This window comes from Xiphophorus couchianus, chromosome 3, assembly GCF_001444195.1.
Source record: "Xiphophorus couchianus chromosome 3, X_couchianus-1.0, whole genome shotgun sequence".
NCBI classification, from domain to species: domain Eukaryota; kingdom Metazoa; phylum Chordata; class Actinopteri; order Cyprinodontiformes; family Poeciliidae; genus Xiphophorus; species Xiphophorus couchianus.
The window spans coordinates 24,232,958-24,252,346 of record NC_040230.1 but is presented as its reverse complement, the minus strand read 5'-3'; the positions used below and the strand labels follow the sequence as shown (position 1 = coordinate 24,252,346).

General features: G+C 38.2%; 2 protein-coding genes across 4 annotated transcripts; one reads left to right on the top strand and one right to left on the bottom strand.

Annotated features, from left to right (window-relative positions):
* Positions 1-424: 424 nt before the first annotated feature.
* Positions 425-14,984, top strand: hpn (hepsin). Of its 2 annotated transcripts, none has more exons than XM_028012240.1 (13): positions 425-559; positions 1,477-1,657; positions 10,172-10,279; positions 10,431-10,472; positions 10,681-10,810; positions 11,327-11,446; positions 11,610-11,650; positions 11,868-12,033; positions 12,200-12,390; positions 13,003-13,098; positions 13,208-13,350; positions 13,454-13,618; positions 13,852-14,984. In XM_028012240.1, exons 2-13 carry the CDS (start codon positions 1,621-1,623, stop codon positions 13,894-13,896), a joined length of 1,284 nt encoding a protein of 427 aa, XP_027868041.1. In that variant the 5' UTR covers positions 425-559; positions 1,477-1,620; the 3' UTR covers positions 13,897-14,984. The 2 variants fall into 2 exon arrangements, with proteins under 2 accessions (XP_027868041.1, XP_027868040.1); XM_028012239.1 differs by having other exon boundaries at positions 10,172-10,327.
* On the bottom strand, positions 14,922-19,277 carry LOC114141602 (B-cell receptor CD22-like). 2 transcript variants are annotated; one of them, XM_028012241.1, is made up of 9 exons: positions 18,911-19,251; positions 18,477-18,815; positions 18,177-18,401; positions 17,168-17,458; positions 17,013-17,091; positions 16,278-16,308; positions 15,961-16,104; positions 15,792-15,880; positions 14,922-15,638 (listed from the first exon to the last, which is right to left on the bottom strand). In XM_028012241.1, the coding sequence occupies exons 1-9, from the start codon at positions 18,948-18,950 to the stop codon at positions 15,575-15,577; spliced, it is 1,302 nt and encodes a 433-aa protein (XP_027868042.1). In that variant the 5' UTR covers positions 18,951-19,251; the 3' UTR covers positions 14,922-15,574. The 2 variants fall into 2 exon arrangements, 1 of the variants encoding a protein (XP_027868042.1); XR_003594878.1 differs by lacking the exon at positions 14,922-15,638 and having other exon boundaries at positions 16,274-16,308; positions 18,911-19,277.
* Positions 19,278-19,389: the final 112 nt, after the last annotated feature.

Sequence of the window (19,389 nt, the reverse complement as noted above, 5' to 3'; positions counted from 1 at the left end):
CTAATTAGGAAAATGTTTTCAGGTGGGACAGTGAATCCACTCGGTCACTTCAGAGGGAGAGCTCGCGTCCACTTCGTCCACTCAGGACCGTTGACGTCACTCGCACCCCTCTCGTGCGCAGCTGAGCGCCCACAGAAGGAGCCGACCGCGAAGACACGAAGAAGCGACGAACTTCATCCAAAGCCCCCCCTTCGGCAAACATCGTTTTTACGAGCCCAGACCTTCAAATGTTGTTCTCCTTACAGCTAGAAGCGGGCGCTGGTGGTTTTGGTTGATGAACGCGGGCGAAACTTTGGTAGGAAACGTTGCTTCACTTTTTTCTCCGGGGTCAGTAACCTGTGAAGAGAGGGAAAAAAAGGAGGATTTACTGGAAAACAAGGATTTGCCCGCGTTGGGACATTAGCAGAATTAGTCGGGAGGAGGGGTAAAATTCTATTTTTTTTTTTTTCAAATATTTTTTGTTTTTTATTAAACGGGACTTCCAAAGCACAATTTTGTTTTACTTCAAAAGAGGAAAAACAACAACAACATTTCACCTGCTGTTAAGGAATATATACAGGTGAGTCACCTTGAGGGAAAAACGCATTACTGGATTTAAAAAGTATGTAACAAGTAACAACTAAGTTCATTATTAATTAAGTCACTGAGCTAATCCTGGTCAGATTAAGCTAATCCCCAATTAAAACAATCTAAACAGAAATTATGAGTGGAAGCAACTCATGCTTTGAAACGTAACATAAATACATACATACATACTCACTCACTCACTCACTCACTCACTCACTCATCCTCTGGACAATGTATTTGTATTTCCTCAGTGCTGGTTAATATGGAGCAAAATTAATACTAGCATCTGTTCAGTGGTTAGTATATTTTTATTATTTAGTAAAAACATTTACACATCCCCAATAATACTTAGATAGAAGCCCACTGGCAAATTACAAACATGCCATATAGTTTCTGAAGCCATCAACAAGTATAGCTCTGGCTGCATATTTAACCACTCCTTACTGCCATAGGCGTCTTTTAGTCATAGTTCATACATATTCAGTAGGGGTGAGGTTGATGCGGATCCAGATGGATAGTGTTGCTCTCTTTATATGTCTTAAAATGTGTTTTATATGTGCTCTTTCCATCATGATTTGCCGCATGCAGCAACATTGGGTTACAGCATCTTGTTGTTTATGACAGGCTTGAGCCTTAGTAGTTCCTGAATTGTTCCTGTACATTTTAGCTAATTTACCATCATTGCAGGTGATAGATGGCAGATGAGTGGAACGTGGACACAGTTATGTTTTATGATTTGAAATACACATCAAAATAGATTTTGAAATAGAATTTCACTGTACATTGAATAAAAAATGGTAGCAATGTAGCAAAAAATGAAGGCTCCCACTTAATCCTGTCTGTTTATGTATATATTTAGTAAATATTTGTTGATTTAATGTTTTGTGATCTATCCTTCTATTTTCTAAGGACCCTTGGTGTTACGTTACCAAGCTGAAAGGCAACAGCCTAAAGTTCAGACCACCTGCCCAGCGTAGTTACTGAGAGAGGAGAGGAAGGGGAAACTACCCTCATCATTGTCTACTGCTGCCTTCTGCTTCCTCCTGGGTTCAGATGTATGCTGAGAAAGTTGTGACAGAGGGGAAGATGGGTGAGTGGCCTGGTTAAATACACGCTTGTTTTCGTGCCGTTCACCCAACAGAACACCTGTAACACACGCACGCACACCCCATGCTACACACGTACATGCACAGATCAAAATGCTGTGCAATGCTGCTGCCCATGCAGCCTGTTTTCTGTATTTGTGTCCAGACATCAGTCCACCTTACAGTTAACGATTAACCGGCCCGTTCAAAACTGCTTTGCTGTCTTTTTGATGTTCCCTGAATTTTTTCATGGCGTTTGTTTTTCAGCTGGGTCAGCGTATACTAGTTGTATATGTTGTAATATTTGTTTCATTTAGTTGTTTCTTTAGTCCAAATAGATGCAGGATCCATAGTAATAATGATCATAGCAAATTAATATTAACATCTGTTAATATTGGTACTCATTATATTTAGGAAAAGAATGACATGCTCTATTAAATATACCATAAAAACTTTTAGGCCACATGACTCTCTGCCAGTTTTGGGAAATATGATGATGACATATTGTGAAAGATTAGAACATGCCTTGGGCTGGGCTCATTCTGTACATTGTATTTAATTTTCCTTTTCTAAGCTAACGTTTATGTTACACCAGTGCTCTTAAGTCAACATTAAATATGTATTTGTGGCTCTTTAAATGATCATTGAAAGCAGGAGGTCTTGGAGGTTTTGCCACAGACGCAAACAGAAGTGAGTAAAAGTAAAGTACAGGTATGTCAGCAATCAGACATAACCAATATAGTTGTATTTAGCAACATGTAGCTGTCCAAGGACAACTTCCTGTATTTTGTTTTGTTTCTTTAGTACATAGAAGGCATTAACCATAAGTATTCCTTGTGCTTTATGCCTGAAGTAGTTAGCAGACCGTCTGACCTCAAGACGATGAACAAAGAAACGTCAAGACTTTGCAATAAAACATAAAAAAAAAAAAGTTTCTAAAGCAGGTAACAGTGTCTACTCTGCTCATAGAAACACATCCTGGATGAGACTGTAGTTTCTTCACACAACATAATTTGTGTGTGTTGGTGAGGGAATTAATTTCTGTCTGTGTGAAATGACAGAAAAACATTATTACTAATAGAACAACTAATGATACTCTTAAGAATAACATGTATGCAAACGTAGAAGCCGTGCACTTTACCTGAGTGACTACTTTTATCTTTTAAATTTAAATATTTTTGAGTTAGACTAAACAGTTTTACACAGATTGTGCTTCAAGTCTTAAAGAGTAGTTCAGATTTTTTTTTTATTACCTGAAGCAAAACAATGTCAGATCACTGTGAGCTTTTTTTTGTCAGGCATAAACTGCCTGTTTTAGCAGACTTTAGCAATTTGAATCTATTCAAAATGAAAAAGTTAATATTAGTGGAATACAGCGCTATGGAAGAGGATATTAAAAGTATACAACTTCGTAACGGACTGTTCTTATAATTGATGCTGTTGTTTCCAGCCAGGCAGCCGCCATGTTTCTTTGTGACGTTTTGTAGTTTGATGCTGCCAGGTGTTTTGGTTCCTCCAGATCATCTGCAACCCATGTGTACCTCAACTTTGTCAGGAACAGATTTATCTTTTGGATTTTGTGTCAGTTGTTTAGTGGCATCAATGATGTAATCTCAAAAATTATGCAGACAGACTCACAATCAGCTGGCTCGCCAAGCCAGCTGTGTTGATACAGCGGATGTCTGACTAGATTGCTAGACTTCGACCGCCTTCGATGATGTACTTAATATTCAAATTGATAATTACTTAATAAAAGATAAATTACAAAAATCTGAAATAACTTTTTAAGTACGTTGGCTTATTTATTAAATTTCAGTTGTGCTTGACAGATTTGTAATTTCCATGTTAAAAAAATGACACAATGTTTTTGCTCTATCATCCATCTTGTATAATAAATGACAAGATTTGCTTCATAATCTCAGTCCAGTGCTACTAGCATCATTGTAGCTCAAAGGAAGACAGAGAAGGAAACAAAAATCTGTCTTAGTTTTACTAGCTGCAGCACTGTTTATATATTTTCCTGTCTTATTACTCCAAACGAGTTAGCTCTTATAAATGGCTATTATTGAAGTGAGACCACTGTATGTACAGGAAGCACATTTGTATAAACTGAAATTATTAAATGAGTTTGAACAGAAAAATGTTTATCAAACTTCTGTTGCACTGAAAACTAAAGCTGACTGTCTGAATAAGTGAAATACTTATACCTTTTTAGCTGTTTTTGCTACATTCAACCACACAATGCACATAACTTAACTTACCGCATTTTCCGCACTATAAGGCGCACCACATTATAAGGCGCACCTTCAATGAATGGCCTATTTTAAAACTTTTTTCATATATAAGGAGCACCGCATTATAGAATAGACGCTACAGTAGAGGCTGGGGTTACGTTATGCATCCATTAGATGGAACTGCGATAAAGGGAATGTCAACAAAATAGTCAGATAGGTCAGTCAAACTTTATTAATAGATTACAAACCAGCGTTCTGAAAACTCCGTTCATTCCCAAAATGAACAAACAGCTGTTTTATTATTTTCCCCGAGGTAAAGTAAGTGACGTGGTATTTTCGTGACACAGTTTGTCTTTTAACAACAGCAAGGTGTAACATATAGTGGAGGGGAACTTTTCCTCGATTCAATAAACACGTAAAAAACAGTCTGATACTGTTACGGTAAATCAAACGTTAGTGCAATCACAATATATATCCACTTCCGCACCATTGATTCGTTCATGTTAAATTCTCTCGCTGCTGCTCGATTCCCGTGTTCTACTGCGTGACTGATCGCCTTGAGCTTAAACTCTGTGTCGTAAGCTTGTCTCTTAATAGGAGCCATTTTGGGGTCTTTACACAAAACCCAGCATGCACCGCGCGCTTCTTCTTCTATGGGGGAAAAAAGGAATCGGCGGCTGCTTACCGTAGTTGCGAGACCTGTTGTGGCTCAATATTGGTCCATATATAAGGCGCACCGCATTATAAGGCGCACTCTCGGCTTTTGAGAAAATTGAAGGTTTTTAGCTGCGCCTTATAGTGCGGAAAATACGGTACCTTTTAATCCGTAATGAAATGAAGTTGTCTTCACCCCAAACAACTTCTACTATTGTTTGCCAGCAAATGGTCTCAGCCCTTGAAATGACTTGCTTAGCTGCTTGACTGAGGGGTGTCTACCCAGAGTGAATCATGTTGCGTGTAATTAGAGGAAAAACAGCCTCGTTTAGGAGTGGCACGCACCGCCTGGCTTATTTTTGTTTGTTCTGGGCTAGAATCAAAAGAGTTGCTATTTATTTTTAGAGACAATCTGTGTTTATATCTTTTGCGACATAGTTATTTATCACGTGGGTGTGAGCAATCAGGAAAACCCAGACATGAGCAGTACTACTCGTTCACATGGTTGTTTTTTATTTTTACTTTTGTTCCTTGACGACCACTGCATGAATGACTCACAGTCTGTTCTCACTCCAACTCTTTGTGAGAGTCAGTGGTAGGTCTTTGCTTGATCCCACTTCTCCACACCCAGATAAAAGCCTTGGGATTATTTACAAGTGTTCAAGTTACAAACTCTTTGAAAAACTATTATGAAAATATTTCCTTCTTTCCTTTTTAAACTGGCTTTAAAAAGGAAAGAAGAGTGAATGTTTTAATCTAGTTAGTAATGAGCAGTGAGTTGTAATTAGCATCAGATTTACAATACAGCACAGCTTTTGATGATTAACACCTAGAATAATTTAAGATTGTGTTACTGAGTGTAAGTGAAGCATTTTTTCATACATTAAAAAATGTTTGGTTCCCAGGAACAACGTTTGTGTGTTTGGATAGGACTTTTTGTAATCGCAACATAACAGCCTAATTGGCCAATAAGAGCCCCTCTGAAATGGGTCCCTATGCTTTTTAATAAGCAAACACGAGATAATGGCCTGAGTAAATATCAGGGATTCATCCTAGATTAATTTCTGAATAAATACAAGTGGTGAAGAGAAATCCCTGAAAAACTGGAAAATCAGTGTTGAGTTGGTGCCTGTTCGAGACAGCTTGATGCCATTACTTATTTCCTTAAGTGACAATGGCTGATTGAACAATAACTGAGCCAGAGACCTGATAAGTTAGTAGATTTACAACAAATTACCATATGTTTCTCATTGGAATAAGTTAGGATAATGTTGTCAAAGTGGATCATTAATGATGTGAGGGTTATGTGATATTAAACCGGCATCTGTTTCACTTTCTGTAATCATTTGTTCAGCTGATTGTTTAGGTTGAAGTGTGAGACATGTCTCAGTTTTAGAATATTTCTTTCCAATTTCCACATAATCAGCACAGCATGGCATTAAGTTCAGAGTGCTATAATAATTTTTCAGATCTGGTGTAGAACAATATCTGCACCAGACAGATTTTTTTTTTTTTTACATCCTGTTGAAATGGTGGCAATATTTGTTAATTTAATGTTTTTGTCTGTCTTTCTGGTTCACATCTTCTGGCAAAAATGTATTAAACGTATGCTATTGGTGTGTTTTACCATATAATCCAGTCTTTTAGTATGTTTCTCTGTAATTTGACTTTGATTTTACACTCTGAACATGTAACACCAAAATCATATTCCTTGTTTGTGCACACAATCTTGGCCAATGGAGCAATTCTAGGTGTGATTCCACCAATAGGTTCATACTTTCTAACACACACACACACACACACATACCCACACACACACACACACACCCGCGCACACACACACACACACACACACACACACACACACACACACCCCACGCACACACATAGACACACACACAATCTCAGGTAGAGGTAGACAGAAAATATAGCTTGTTTTGTGTTATTGGAAATTGTGTCATATGAGAGAAAAAAGCAGGTTAGATAGAAAAATGGACATTTTGGTTCTAGGCAGACTTTCCTCTCATGTTAGAATAAATATGCCGAGGTGTGGAGGAAAGGTTGTGATACTTCCAGCCAAACAGAGGAAGAATGTCCTGCTAATAATGTGTGCTGTGAGTCACTATTATTGATCAAATTCTGTTTTATTTCTTATCCTACCTATTCTACCTACAGTTCTTGTATTTCACATGTTGCCTCCTGAATCAGAGACGATGCTAAAAGTACTCGACTCTGGTTCAGTGGTCCAACATCCTCTTTTCACTTGAAAGTAATTTGAAAATCCAAAGTCAGCACAGCTGTCTACAAAAAAGATTTGATTATTTTATCCTTCTGTCTCACAACAAACTTTATGAAGATGCTGATTTCATTTTTTCTGTTACCTACATTACTGAATAAACCTGTAATTCATACCGGCTTGTTAGCGTACCGACATACCTGATGGTCCAGTGAAGTGGCTTGATCTGAAGAACAATGATTCCTTTCATTAAATACTGAAATCATAGATATTTACAAACCAGTGAGGGTCACTTGATGCAATTTTTTAAATTAATATTTCAGGGTTTAGAGAGATTCTGTCTTTGTCGTTCTTCTATAAATCAGTGTTTTGTTTTTTTCAAAAGGAGAGCATTTAGGCTTTTAGTCTGGCTGCAAGATTTTAAATTTAAAAAAAAATCATAATCTCTATATGTTTTCCTCCAGCTATGTAAAACTGTATGCAAAAAGTTTTTTCTGCTTTTGTTCTCTCATTTTGAAAATGTACATTTGAAACTTGGTGAATCTCTCTCCTCATACTTGTCCTGATATAGTAACTTATTTTAATTCAACTTTTTAGCTTTAGTTTCTTCATATCTGGAAGACAGATATTAGTCATATCGGCTGTAATCTGCGATTTATGTGTTCATCTGACCCTGATTTGTATATCTGGTTTTAGATGCGAATCAATCTGTAACAACATTTTTTCGGTGACATGAAAACAACCAGGAGCTGTTAAAACTCTTTTCAGATATCTTGTTTTTGTGCATGTTTCACCACAAAATTGGATATACTTTCCATTCTGTTATTACCCTTTATGAAGCACTTTTGCATAAGTTACTACTGAGGATTCCTTGTGATGGAGCTAATAGAAAGAATCCAGAGTGTGAAGACTGAAAGTTGAAAGATTAGGAAAGAGATGACTTAAAAAGAAAGAAGTAAGGAAATTGAAGCTTTTGTTAAACAAAAGTGAACTTGCTTAGCATCAACTGTAAGTGTGCTGAGTTTCTCACAAGGCAGGCCTTATTTCCACATCTAAAGCGTCAACCAACTTTAGAAGAAGAGTTAAACAATGAATTCAACTTATAAACATGTTTTAATAATCCCAAAGGGAAGCTAAATATTGTTTTAACTCATATTTTATAAGTTTATTAAAAGAGTTGCTTTAGGCCTGTTTTAAAGCAGTTCTGAAGAAGCCTCTGACTGAAGACTCTGTTGTTGCATGACCATCTGATAAAGAGGAAGTTGTTTATTAATTTATTAAGAATACTTCTTTGCACCATCATCTCCAGAGGTTCTCAGAGCCAATGATAATAATTAGAAGAGTAAAAAGATGATTGTTAAATGTTTAAGGAAACACAAACAAGCTACATTTCCTTCCTTTGTCCTTTCCAGATGATGACAGAGCAGAGAAAGCTTTGGCTATGCTGAACTATCAAAAAAGCGGTCAGGCTGTGTGATGTGATTTAATGTCCGTCTGTGTTTGGAGGGGTTGCCCCGGCTATTGTCTGCTCTGTTGCTCTAACCTTGATAACGATACTGGCCACTGGTTTGTGTAGATGGGATGTGGTGTAAAGTGGGAAAGTGATAGCAGCTGACCTGTGTTGAAAGACAAACAGCATGTCCCGGAGACTCAAATTTTATATAAAAAATAAATAAATAAATAAAACATCAAAAACTTTTGTGTGGGAAAGTGTATGTGCATACTTCCATTTAGAAAATTCAATTTAGCCCCAAATGAAGTCAGAGGGATAAAATATATATTCCACTTTATAACATAAAATGTGAAATTCCCTTTTAAAGAGTCAATGAGCAGACAAACCTGATCACTGAAATGTAAAATTCAACTGACAATATTTTCATCGCTAATATGGGCTTGATGAGAACAGCATGGGTACACAGGTTCACACTCCTGGGACAGACATGGCACTATATCCTAGTTTTAGGAGTTTGTTCTTGCTTTGTGGGTAAATGCTAGACTTTAGACTATTGATCAGATCTGTACTCTTCACGTTGTGCCAGCACATGAACTGTCTGCCTCTTCACATTGGGGTAGCCATCTGGGCTGCTTGGAGTCCAAAAATTGTTTTGTCTAAATTAAACATTAGTGCGACCTTTTTGTTCATTTTTTCAGAAGTACAAAGTAAAACAAAGGTGTCAGTGTTTCAGAATAAATGCACTTTAACCAAGATAGAGTAAATAAAACTATTCAGACTAAACTTGTTACAACAGGAGAATTAAGTCTGTGTAGAACTTCACTGAAATTGTAATTTTCAACCCTATAGCTAAAGATAAGCCACCAATATGGCAATTAAGATTTATTGACATAAAAAGTATGCTAAGATTACAGAAGTTATTATTTTTGCTAACACCTGAATAATTATATTAGAGAAATCCCACAGGACAATGTCATGGCTCTGAATAAATAAAATCTCTTTTAATTGCCTCAAACACATCCACACACATACGTCCAAACACAGCTATTCCTTTAGAGACATCATAAAGAAACTGTAATGAATCTGTCATTATATCAGGATGTGAAACTGCACTAGTATAATTCATCCTTTGGTATAATTTCTAGATGTCTAAATATATCAGACATATGAACAGCACGGGAATGTTCAGCCATCCTGTTCAGGAAGGAGTCGGGTTCTGGTTGAGAGTGTTTGGATGCAAAATGTGTGATTCCAGAGCAAAAGCAAAAGATGCTGGTAGAAACAAGTTCTGTATCTACATGGGCTAGAAGGTCATTTGTAGAGGAATAAAACATTGCTTCAAATGAAGCATAAAAACTAAGGTTATTTATTGGAGATGCTTTCAGGAACAAAGACTGTAATTTTTGGAGACAATTCAAGTGTTTTGAGGAAACTACAACTGAATTATTTGACCATAATGACAATTTTTACATTTGGAGAGAAAAAAATGAAGAGACTCTTCTTCAGAGATGGCTCCAGAAAATGTGTGAGAAGAGCAGAAAACGTATGCATGAACCAAGGTGGACCCGTTTATTCCAGTTCTTTCTCTAGGATTTGGTCAAAGTTGTTGTGACCACTACAGTTTAATGGCCAATCCTGGCAAATACCACAGAAATGTGTGTAAGCTGCTGATTTTGAAGAAAAATTCCCCAAAAATGACCTCTCTCATAATTGTTGCATCTAGAAACAGAAATAATTTCTGTTTAATTAAAACTGACCCAAAACCAGAAACATTTAATCTGACTTAATGTCAGACAGTGAGAAATGGAAGAGTTATGTGTTGTTTCAACTGGATCCCCATTTCCACGCAATCTGTGAAGTCTATGCCCCATCACCATCAGAACTAAGTTGAATGTCCATTGTGTGTGTGTGTGTGTGTGTGTGTGTGTGTGTGTGTGTGTAGGGAACAGAGGCATCTCCCTGACCTGTGTGTTGACCCCTTGGAGGTTGATGGGCGTCTGTGCAACACTCATGACCATTGGAGCCATCGGTGCTGCAGTCTGGGCCGTAGGTCAGACTACATTGCTTTCATACGTAATCATATCACACATTTCTCCAAGTATGTGACGACAATAATCAGCTGCTTTTGATATTTCTTAATGCTTTCACTTGATTTCCAATCAGAACGTGCTGACCTGCTGTTGCTTATTGTGTTTCTGTAGTTACATTCTGCACTATGGAGGGGGACACAGGACTGTATGATGGTAAGTTGGATAAGATATGAAAATGTATTAATATTAACCAACTTATCACAGTTTATGTAAGGGTTGTGTTAAATCACAAACATAAATATGCCATCAAATGTTGTATTATTGTTCACAGTGAAGCTATTGCATCTAGTTATTAATTAATTTATTTAAAAATACCACAGAATAATAATAAGTATCTCTGAATTCATTTGTTTTCCTGCAGTTCAGGTAAATTCACCTGACCAGCATCTCAGAGTGTTTGACTCTGCTCAGAGGAGGTGGCGCCAGGTGTGTTCCTCGTCAACCAATGAGCTTCTTGCTAGCATCAGTTGTGAGGAAGTTGGATTTGTCAGGTGAGATCATTGTTATCAAGTCATGTTTTTTTATTTATGCACTGGTTTTATGAATATAATGGGAATTGAATTTGCTGGCCTTACGAGTGATTGATCACTCTGCTTGTTTTTCAATAAAGGTCGCAAATCCTGCTTAAAAAAAAAGTTTCTCCCAATGCAATTAGTTTTAATTAAAAGAACAAGAGTTACTCAGAGTGAAACTTAGCAAACAGGCATTTAGATCGCATAGATATAAAAATAAGCACAAACGACCAGGACCAAACCAGCATCACTAATCTGTTGCACATCATTCTGTTTGTTTTGAAAATTGCATTTGTAATAAAACATTTCAAAAACAGATTTTCCACAACAGATGAAATTTAGTAAAAGTTTTTTTAGTCAGAAAATAGACAAGGGGCCAATGTGGAATCATCATGTTCTCATACGGTGGGCTCAGTTCGCTCTCATGGTTTCATTTGTAAATGTCAGTAATCCAGTCATTTCGAAGACATAACTCATGATCAGTATTTGTTTCAGCGTGGTGAACTACTCGGTCGTATCGGTGCCTGAAGCCAGTGGTGACGTTGGAGAGTTCTTCTGTGTCAGACAGGAAGAGCTCAGCTATGGAAAGAAAATCAAAGACTCATTGTACCCATGGTAACTCACACCGCTGGTTTATCTCCTAATCCGTCTCCTACAGTGCCCTCTCTGTGGTTCTCTTGTGTGTTTTTATGAATTTGGTCTCTTTTAACATTTATGAAAGATGCTTAGAGGTTTTTGAGTATCCTGCGGTCATTAATTCTGGTTGTCTTTGTTTCAGTGCCTGTGAGAGCCGGGAAGTTCTTACACTGTTATGCCAAGGTAAGAGGTCAGGCCTGGACCCATTCTGTGTGGCACACTGGCACATTTCAAGTGCTGCCACCCTACACCGCTACCAAATTACCATGTTTTTGTGGATTCTGGTTCTTTTCGACCTTGTTTTTTTAGACTCCATTTTCATTCCTAAGAAAACTTTTTATCTCTAAAAGTTGAATTTATTTTCTTCCCTTTTCATCCCTCTTATTTCTCTCCTTTGCAGACTGTGGCAGGCGTAGTTTTGCGGCGGACCGTATAGTTGGGGGTGTGGATGCCAGGCAGGGCAGCTGGCCCTGGCAGGTCAGCTTAGAGTACGATGGCATTCACCAGTGTGGAGGATCCATCATCTCTAATCGCTGGGTTGTTTCTGCGGCTCACTGCTTCCCAGAGTAAGTGAGGCAATTATTGCTAAGTTGGACATCTTGTGTTTTACGAACTGGTTAAACAGTGTTTCACAATTTATAAGCTTACAAAATCTACATGTAGATATTTTAAATGTGCTTAGTTAATGTGTCTGTGAAGAGCTTAAAAAAATTTTTTTTCTTTTTTTCCAAGGCGGAATCGTTTTATTAATCGATGGCGCGTGCTGCTGGGCTCCATCTACAACAAGCCTGTCAATGCTAACGTGGTAGAGGTGAAGACCATTGTTTACCACAGTAGCTACCTGCCCTTTGTAGATGCCAATATTGATGACAACAGCAGAGACATCGCTGTGTTGGCCCTCGCACAGCCGCTTACTTTCAATGGTAAGACATTATAAAGAAACAAGCTATGTTCTTTTGACATGTTGATGTCTGTAATGATTAACACCTTCTTTAACTTGTCAACATTGCAAAGATTGTTGAAACAACTGCTTTTCTGACTAATTAGTTTAGTTACATTCAGAGTGCAGTGTGCACTGCTGCAGTACAGGATAGAAAACCAACCCCTTTTCAGTGGGACATGACTGACATCTAGTGTTCACTGTGGATAACTACAAAATCAATACTTGAATCATAAGACAGTGATGGTCTGGATATTTCTCGTAAGCCTTGTTTTGAATTGGTGCCAGATAAACTGGAATGAACTGAAATGTAATATTCCAAAATATGTAATTAAAAAAGATTTATGACAGGTAAAGAGATCTCAATCCATCTTTTTACTCAGTTTGTTCTGTTTGGTTTTTAGTTTCAGTACAAAACTGGGTAGGATGACATCTAGTGTTGTTAAATATAGACTTGTTGTGAAGTTATTTTAAAATTTTAGTAAATGCTCTGAATTAAAGTAAGAAAAACTTTTAAGGGGATGTAACAAAAACAAGAATTAAACACAAAAGTTCAGTTAATCTGCAATAATGCATAATCTGTCCATGTTTGCAGAGTACATCCAGCCAGTCTGTCTGCCAGCATATGGACAACGGCTAGTAGACGGACAGATGGGAACAGTGACAGGATGGGGAAACGTTGGATACTACGGTGGGTCTAAACCCTTAACATACTTTGAGATTTTTAATTTTTTAGTTAAGGGCTACATTCAAATTTTTTTTTCATTTTCTTGCCATTCTTTTTTTTTTCTCTCCCACAGGTCATCTGGCAGACGTTCTCCAGGAAGCAAACGTCCCCATCATCAGTGATGCTGTGTGTAACGCTCCTGATTACTATGACAACCAGATCACCACCAGCATGTTCTGTGCTGGTTATGAGAAAGGAGGCATCGATGCCTGCCAGGTCGGATATCAATGGGTTTATAAACTCAAACGTGTCAACAACTTTGGATTTTTTTTTTGTGTGATTATTTCACTGTGTTGGCTGTAATTGTTTGTGGCATTAGGGAGACAGCGGAGGTCCTTTTGTGGCTCCTGACTGCCTGTCTAAAAGCAGCCGCTATCGCCTGCTGGGAGTGGTGAGTTGGGGAACAGGCTGCGCCATGGCTAAAAAACCAGGCGTCTACACCAGAGTCTCCAGGTTTCTGCCGTGGATATCCACAGCCATGAGGGTAAGAGTCATGCCTTATCTGTACCCTTCTAGACGCAAATACAGCAGAACCTGGATCTGAAATGCTAATAACTATATAGTGTTACATGTTTCTTCTTATTTCTAAAAACACTAATCTGTTTAATCCTAATTTTAGTGAAACCATCAACTGATTCATTTGAGCTTTTTTACACCAGCACACCAGAACGTTCATTTAGCTTGTAAACGAACCTTTCTGCTCTCATCTTTCTGCAGAACTATCACAACTCACCAGGTGTTCACAAACTGGCTCGACCATGACACCCCAGCATCCATCTCTCTATTTTTGGATGACAATACGAACATTTTGCATCGCTGATACTGTGACCCCGTGACAGGGAAGTGAAAGACTGTGACCGTCCCCTTTTATCATGGCTTCAGACATTTATTATGACGGAAACATTCCCCACTTCCTGAGCCTTATGCTTCACTGAAGGTGTACTGATAGGAAACCAGTTTAACCAGTTGTTATGGAGATATGGAAGCAAAAGACACATAAATATTGTCACTTAACTCAATTCTACTTTTGGGGAACCTGTTGAGTTTATTTTTCTCTCATATCTGTGAAGTAGACTTTGGACTTGAAGTATGGATAACTGGACATATGAACTTCCATGAAGCTCAATCAATCAGAGCTATTCTGGAAGTAAAGTTGATTTTAAAAAAAGATTTTATCAACTCTTTACATTAGTCGCTGTCCTCAGTGCTGGACACACCACTCACAGTGCGTATTGTAGGAATGCTAAGTCCACTTTGACACTATATTTAAGCTAACAAATCAATGCAGACAACCAAACACCTAAAGATTTAAACAATGCTTAATTATTTTCTGAGGTTGCCTCACAGAGGAAATGCTAGTTTTCTTTGCTTTCACATTCACTCATGTGATACACATTTTATCTTTTATCTTTTACAACACATGTTATAACATTTCCACATAGCATTCAGTATGTGCCTTATACTTTAAATCCACTTCAGTCGCCCCAATCAGTGCTTTGTTGTTGTAAATATTAGTCTGTTCCTGTCTCTTTGTTCAAATTATTGAACTTTCTCACCTTTTGTCATGTTATAAACACAAACTTCAAAGTAATTTAATGGAGCCTTATGTGACTGACATAATAGAAAATAATTGCAAGGTGAAAGGAAAAAGGATACTGACACATCTTGCCATTCAAGTGTGCAATAATAATTAAATTCCCGTTTCATAAAACATTTTTCTACTGATGATTTTTATTTTAGGATTGTGAATGTAATATATTGGCATGTGTTTGTTCGTATGTGTGCTGATATTCCCAGAACTGTCATATTAAACTTGAACCACAAAACCATAAACAAAAAAATATTTTTAGCAAGGTAATATTGTTCCTCTTTGTGTTTCATTTACCAAATAATGCATTATTATGACGTTTTATACCTTTTAGAAATAAAAGTGACATAACCTAATATGCAAAAAACAGTGGAATTATCAGTGTGTGTGTCCTGAGAGCAAGTTGTAAATATAAATAGTTTTTGATCATAAATAATAAACTGGTCGTTTTCTGAGACTGATGAAGGCAGAATATAGTTTCCTTTTCATTCACTGAAAATTGTTCATTTCTTTAATTCAAATTTGATAAACATATTGCTACATTGAATGTTTTCTGAAAAAAAGAGTCAAAATCACAATAAATATGATTTATTTTCAAATACAATATTTACAGGTGTGCAGAATAGACATGATGTGGTTTATGCTGTCCAAAAATGACATAAAAATTTTTTTAATCACAATATAGTTTTAACAGTTTTAGCAACAGTTTTTTTAATCACCAAATTTAATATTAAAAGAAATAAATAAAAACTATATTTGACTAAAATTCTGAATTCTTTAGCTTTTAATGCCTCTTTCTCCCGAAACGTGTTGGGTATGTATTTTAAAACAAAGATGTTGTCAGGAGACGAATCATCTGCTGGATTTGACGACCGAGGAGTAGATCACAGAGCTGTCGTCTTCTCTGCCTTTAGACCTGAGCAGAAGATCATGAAGCTCAATCAATCCACCGATTAAGACCTGCTGATATTGCTATTGTTGCAGTACAGATGGAGTTTCCCCATGGGTGTATTTTATTGTGAATTATTTGTTTAATGATGGAGACATACTGCTGCACATATAAACCTACCAGGAGTTTTTGTGTTGTGCTGCTCTCCGGTCTCTGGGTTTGATTGTCACTGTGGTGTAGATAATCTCAGCCTCAGAAGATTTAGGAGTCTAAAAATAAAAGAATGGAACGATCTCAGTCAGATTGCTATTAGAGATGGTCATTTGTAAACGCATGCAAACATATTTACATTTTTCCCGCGTGAAGCTGTAGGGCTGTAGGGGTCAGAGGTGGGTGGAGGAGAAGATGGAGGCATGTGAATGTTGGAATAAACAGTTTCTGTCGGTTCTTCAGGGTTTGATGCTCTTCCATGGAGTCTGGAGACTAAATGAGTCTGATGGATGAACCAGAGAAAAGTCTTTGTTTTTCCTTTTTAAAATTCTAATTCAATTTTTCCCCAAAACGCCACATAAAATTTTATTTGAGAAGAAAGGGCAAGCCACAGCTCACTTCTTTGAATTCGGAAAGCTGGGATGTAATTTCACAGCTTATTGTAGATGCACTCACTTTTTTGTCCGCCTCAGACTTCTGTTTCCTCCTGGAAAAACAACAAGGGAAATTAATGTTTAACCTTACTGAACAGCGTGTTCCTTACTTTTGCTTTATCTTGTGCCATCTTTTTAACCGATATTGCAATATTGGTAAATACATCGACTGCTAGTCGACACTCAGATTACATACAAATAATTGTTTTACTGTTTGTAGGAGATATGTGGAAAAAGTACAAGAAATACAGTTTTGTAAAAATATTTCTTTATCATTCATCTGAATTATCAGGTTATGTTTTCATAGAGTGTTTTTTTTTGTTTTTTGGGGGGTGAGGGTTTAAGTTCTGATTTGTGTTTTTCCAGGTACAGGAAATGTGTCTAACAGCTTTGCACATCCAGAGACTGAAATGTTGGCCCTTCCTGATTTTTAGAACAACTTACGCTTGGCTGTGGTTTTTACTTCACCACAAATCAAGAAGTTCAAGATGTATCAATACTTTTGCAAGGCACTTTGAGTGACCTCTATGTCGCTCTTTGCCTGCTGTGACTAAAAACTGGTTGTCAAAAATAGAAATTCAAACGACGCATGCATGCTACGTAGCCACGATGTGTGTTGAAATTTGTCGGAAAGCAATGACCCAAGCAGAAAAGGAGATTTCCAGACGATGAAGTCATACAAGCTGTAAGTTGGCCAACAGTAACAACCGCATAACTCAAATTAGTCGCCCAAACTCCTAATTGTTTGATGACTCACCAGAACAAAAGCAGCACGACAACTAATGCCACTAAAAGAAGTAGTCCAACTCCAGCTAAGATGGGAAGGGACTGGCTGCCTGCGGAGCAAACAAAGTCATTTTAGGTTTTAATAAAGTTAATAGTTAGCAGCAGTGAAAGAGGAATGCCACAAACCATTCTGCCCTGCTGCCATGGCCAGGACCACCTCGGTTGAGTTGCCCTCTCCAAGGCTGTTCCTCACATAGCAGACATAGAGGCCGCTGTGGGACGACTCCATGGAGTGAAGGGACAGCACCTGTCCTGAGCCCACATGGACCTGGGAGTGGGAGCCGGTCGGTTCTGTCCTTTTGTACCAGGTGTAGTTGTCTGCTGCAGGGTTCGCATCGCTGACGCAGGTTAGATTGACGCCGCTGCCCGCAACAATATGCTCTGGATTCACTGAAACTGAAACATTCGTCGGCTGATCTGGAGAGAAAAAGAGTAATTCATTTTTCGTACAGGGCTGGCAGAGCTGGATCCTTGCCTGTGAACAATCATGAGTGCCTTTAAAATATTATTCACAATGAAAGAGAGACTGTTTTGACTGCAGCAGTTCTTCTGTTTCTGCTACCTCTGTGAGGGACAAAGCTGCAGAAACTCAAATGAAAGTTTATAAAGCAGGACTTTTTCTGTATGTTTTGCCTGGACATGATGAACTGAAACCACATGTTCTAGTTGAATACCAATGAGAGGAAACATGCTGATGTTTCACTTCGGAAAATCCTCTGCATAAAAATGTGCATCATAAGAATCAGATGGTTAGCTTATTGAAGACGTTGGCTGTACGTCCTGCTGAAACTTTTATCGGGAGAAAAATGTCAATGTCAAGAGAAATGGATATCGCAGCGTTCTGAACGCCAGCGGTGAGTGAGTCGATTGTGAGCAAAACCACAAATTTAGACCAAATAATCCTCATCAGGTCGTCCCAAGTAACACAAAGTCTCTGCAAGAAGATGGCCATCAATGAGTCAGTTGTGTTTGTGCAAGAAGGCAGTCATGACTCAGGACGTTAAGGGGAAGCACTGTAACATTTTTTCCACACAAAGAGCAGGAATAAGAGTTATACACTATACTGTGAAGCTGGGTCTGCGAGACATGCTTTCAAGTTGACATATTTAATATTTAACATCCTTCATATACTCACAGTGAACAGTCAGAGCAACAGAGGCCGACCGGACCATCTTCTCTCCCTGGATGGCACAGTAGTAGCTCCCAGCATCCTCTCTCCTGGCCTGGAACTGTGGCCTCCAAACAAGTCGCCCATCTTTGAACCAGCTGATCTTTTTAGTTTCAGGACAGCCCGACATGCAGGTCATCTTGACAGCGTCCCCCTCCCTGGCAACGCTCGGCTCCACCACTGTAGTCAGCTCTGCCACAGAGACAGAGAAACACATGAGTCCCTTCAAAGTCTTGGATGTGTGTTTATATGTTCTTGTGTTATTACCTCTCACAGTCAAGAAAGCGTATGTGTCACTTGTCCATCCCCCAAATGTTCCGGCAAATTTGAAATAATATGCTCCTTGATCTGAAGGCTGAACATTATTGATCCTCAGGTCGCAGTTGCCATGGTAATTGCCAATGTATGTAAAGTGGTTTGGCAATGAAGGGAGTTGTGAGAGGGGAACCTGAACCCATCCATTAGAGACCTGCTGGGCTTTAGACCAGCTGACCCTGGTGACCAAATTCCCTGAAGTATAGCCGTACTTGCACTTCAAATCTACTGACGTCCCTCTTAAAGCGCACTGGTTTTCATAGGTCACTCCCCATCTTCCACTCCAGACACCTTCGGTATATATATAAAAAAACATTTTCAAAACCAAAAAAGATACAATTAATGTCAACTCATTGGCAAAAACAATCCAGAAAATATGATCTTACCTGGAATTAATCCCAGAATAATGATAATCCACCTTCCCATAGTTTAAATCAGCCAGTAAGTCATGAAATTGTAGAGTACAGTCTGAGGACAGGAGCAAGAACTCACTCTGTACATCCCTGGGGCGTTTTTTTTTTCTTTTTTTGGTCAGTGGAAAGCAGAAGTGGAACGTCTTCCTTCCCCTGCTTCCTTTTTATCATATTGGGACACTTTGAGTTACAATTACTTTTCAGCTAAACACCTTCATACCACAAAATAGACTGGCAAAAGACACAGAGAGTTAAGATGTGGAGAAAGAAGACTGATTCAGCTGATTTGTTGAACCACAGCATTGAGACAGAGTACAGAATGTTCAGCATCCAGCAGCGTTAACACTGCGGTTATGCAAAGCAAGACACGCACGGTTTACTGGTTTTCACTGTTTTTCTTCTTTTAGAAAATGTCTCAGTGGAGATGTTTATGTAGCATATGTAAAAGACAT

Coding starts and splice junctions, on each gene's coding strand:
- hpn (XM_028012239.1), top strand. CDS start 1,621: ATGTATGCTGAGAAAGTTGTGACAGAGGGGAAGATGG. Junction 10,328..10,430: donor CATATCACACATTTCTCCAA/GTATGTGACGAC, acceptor GTGTTTCTGTAG/TTACATTCTGCACTATGGAG. Junction 13,351..13,453: donor GAGGCATCGATGCCTGCCAG/GTCGGATATCAA, acceptor TTGTGGCATTAG/GGAGACAGCGGAGGTCCTTT.
- LOC114141602 (XM_028012241.1), bottom strand. CDS start 18,950: ATGGGAAGGTGGATTATCATTATTCTGGGATTAATTCCAG. Junction 18,816..18,910: donor TATTCTGGGATTAATTCCAG/GTAAGATCATAT, acceptor TATATACCGAAG/GTGTCTGGAGTGGAAGATGG. Junction 17,459..18,176: donor TGTTGCTCTGACTGTTCACT/GTGAGTATATGA, acceptor TTTTCTCTCCAG/ATCAGCCGACGAATGTTTCA.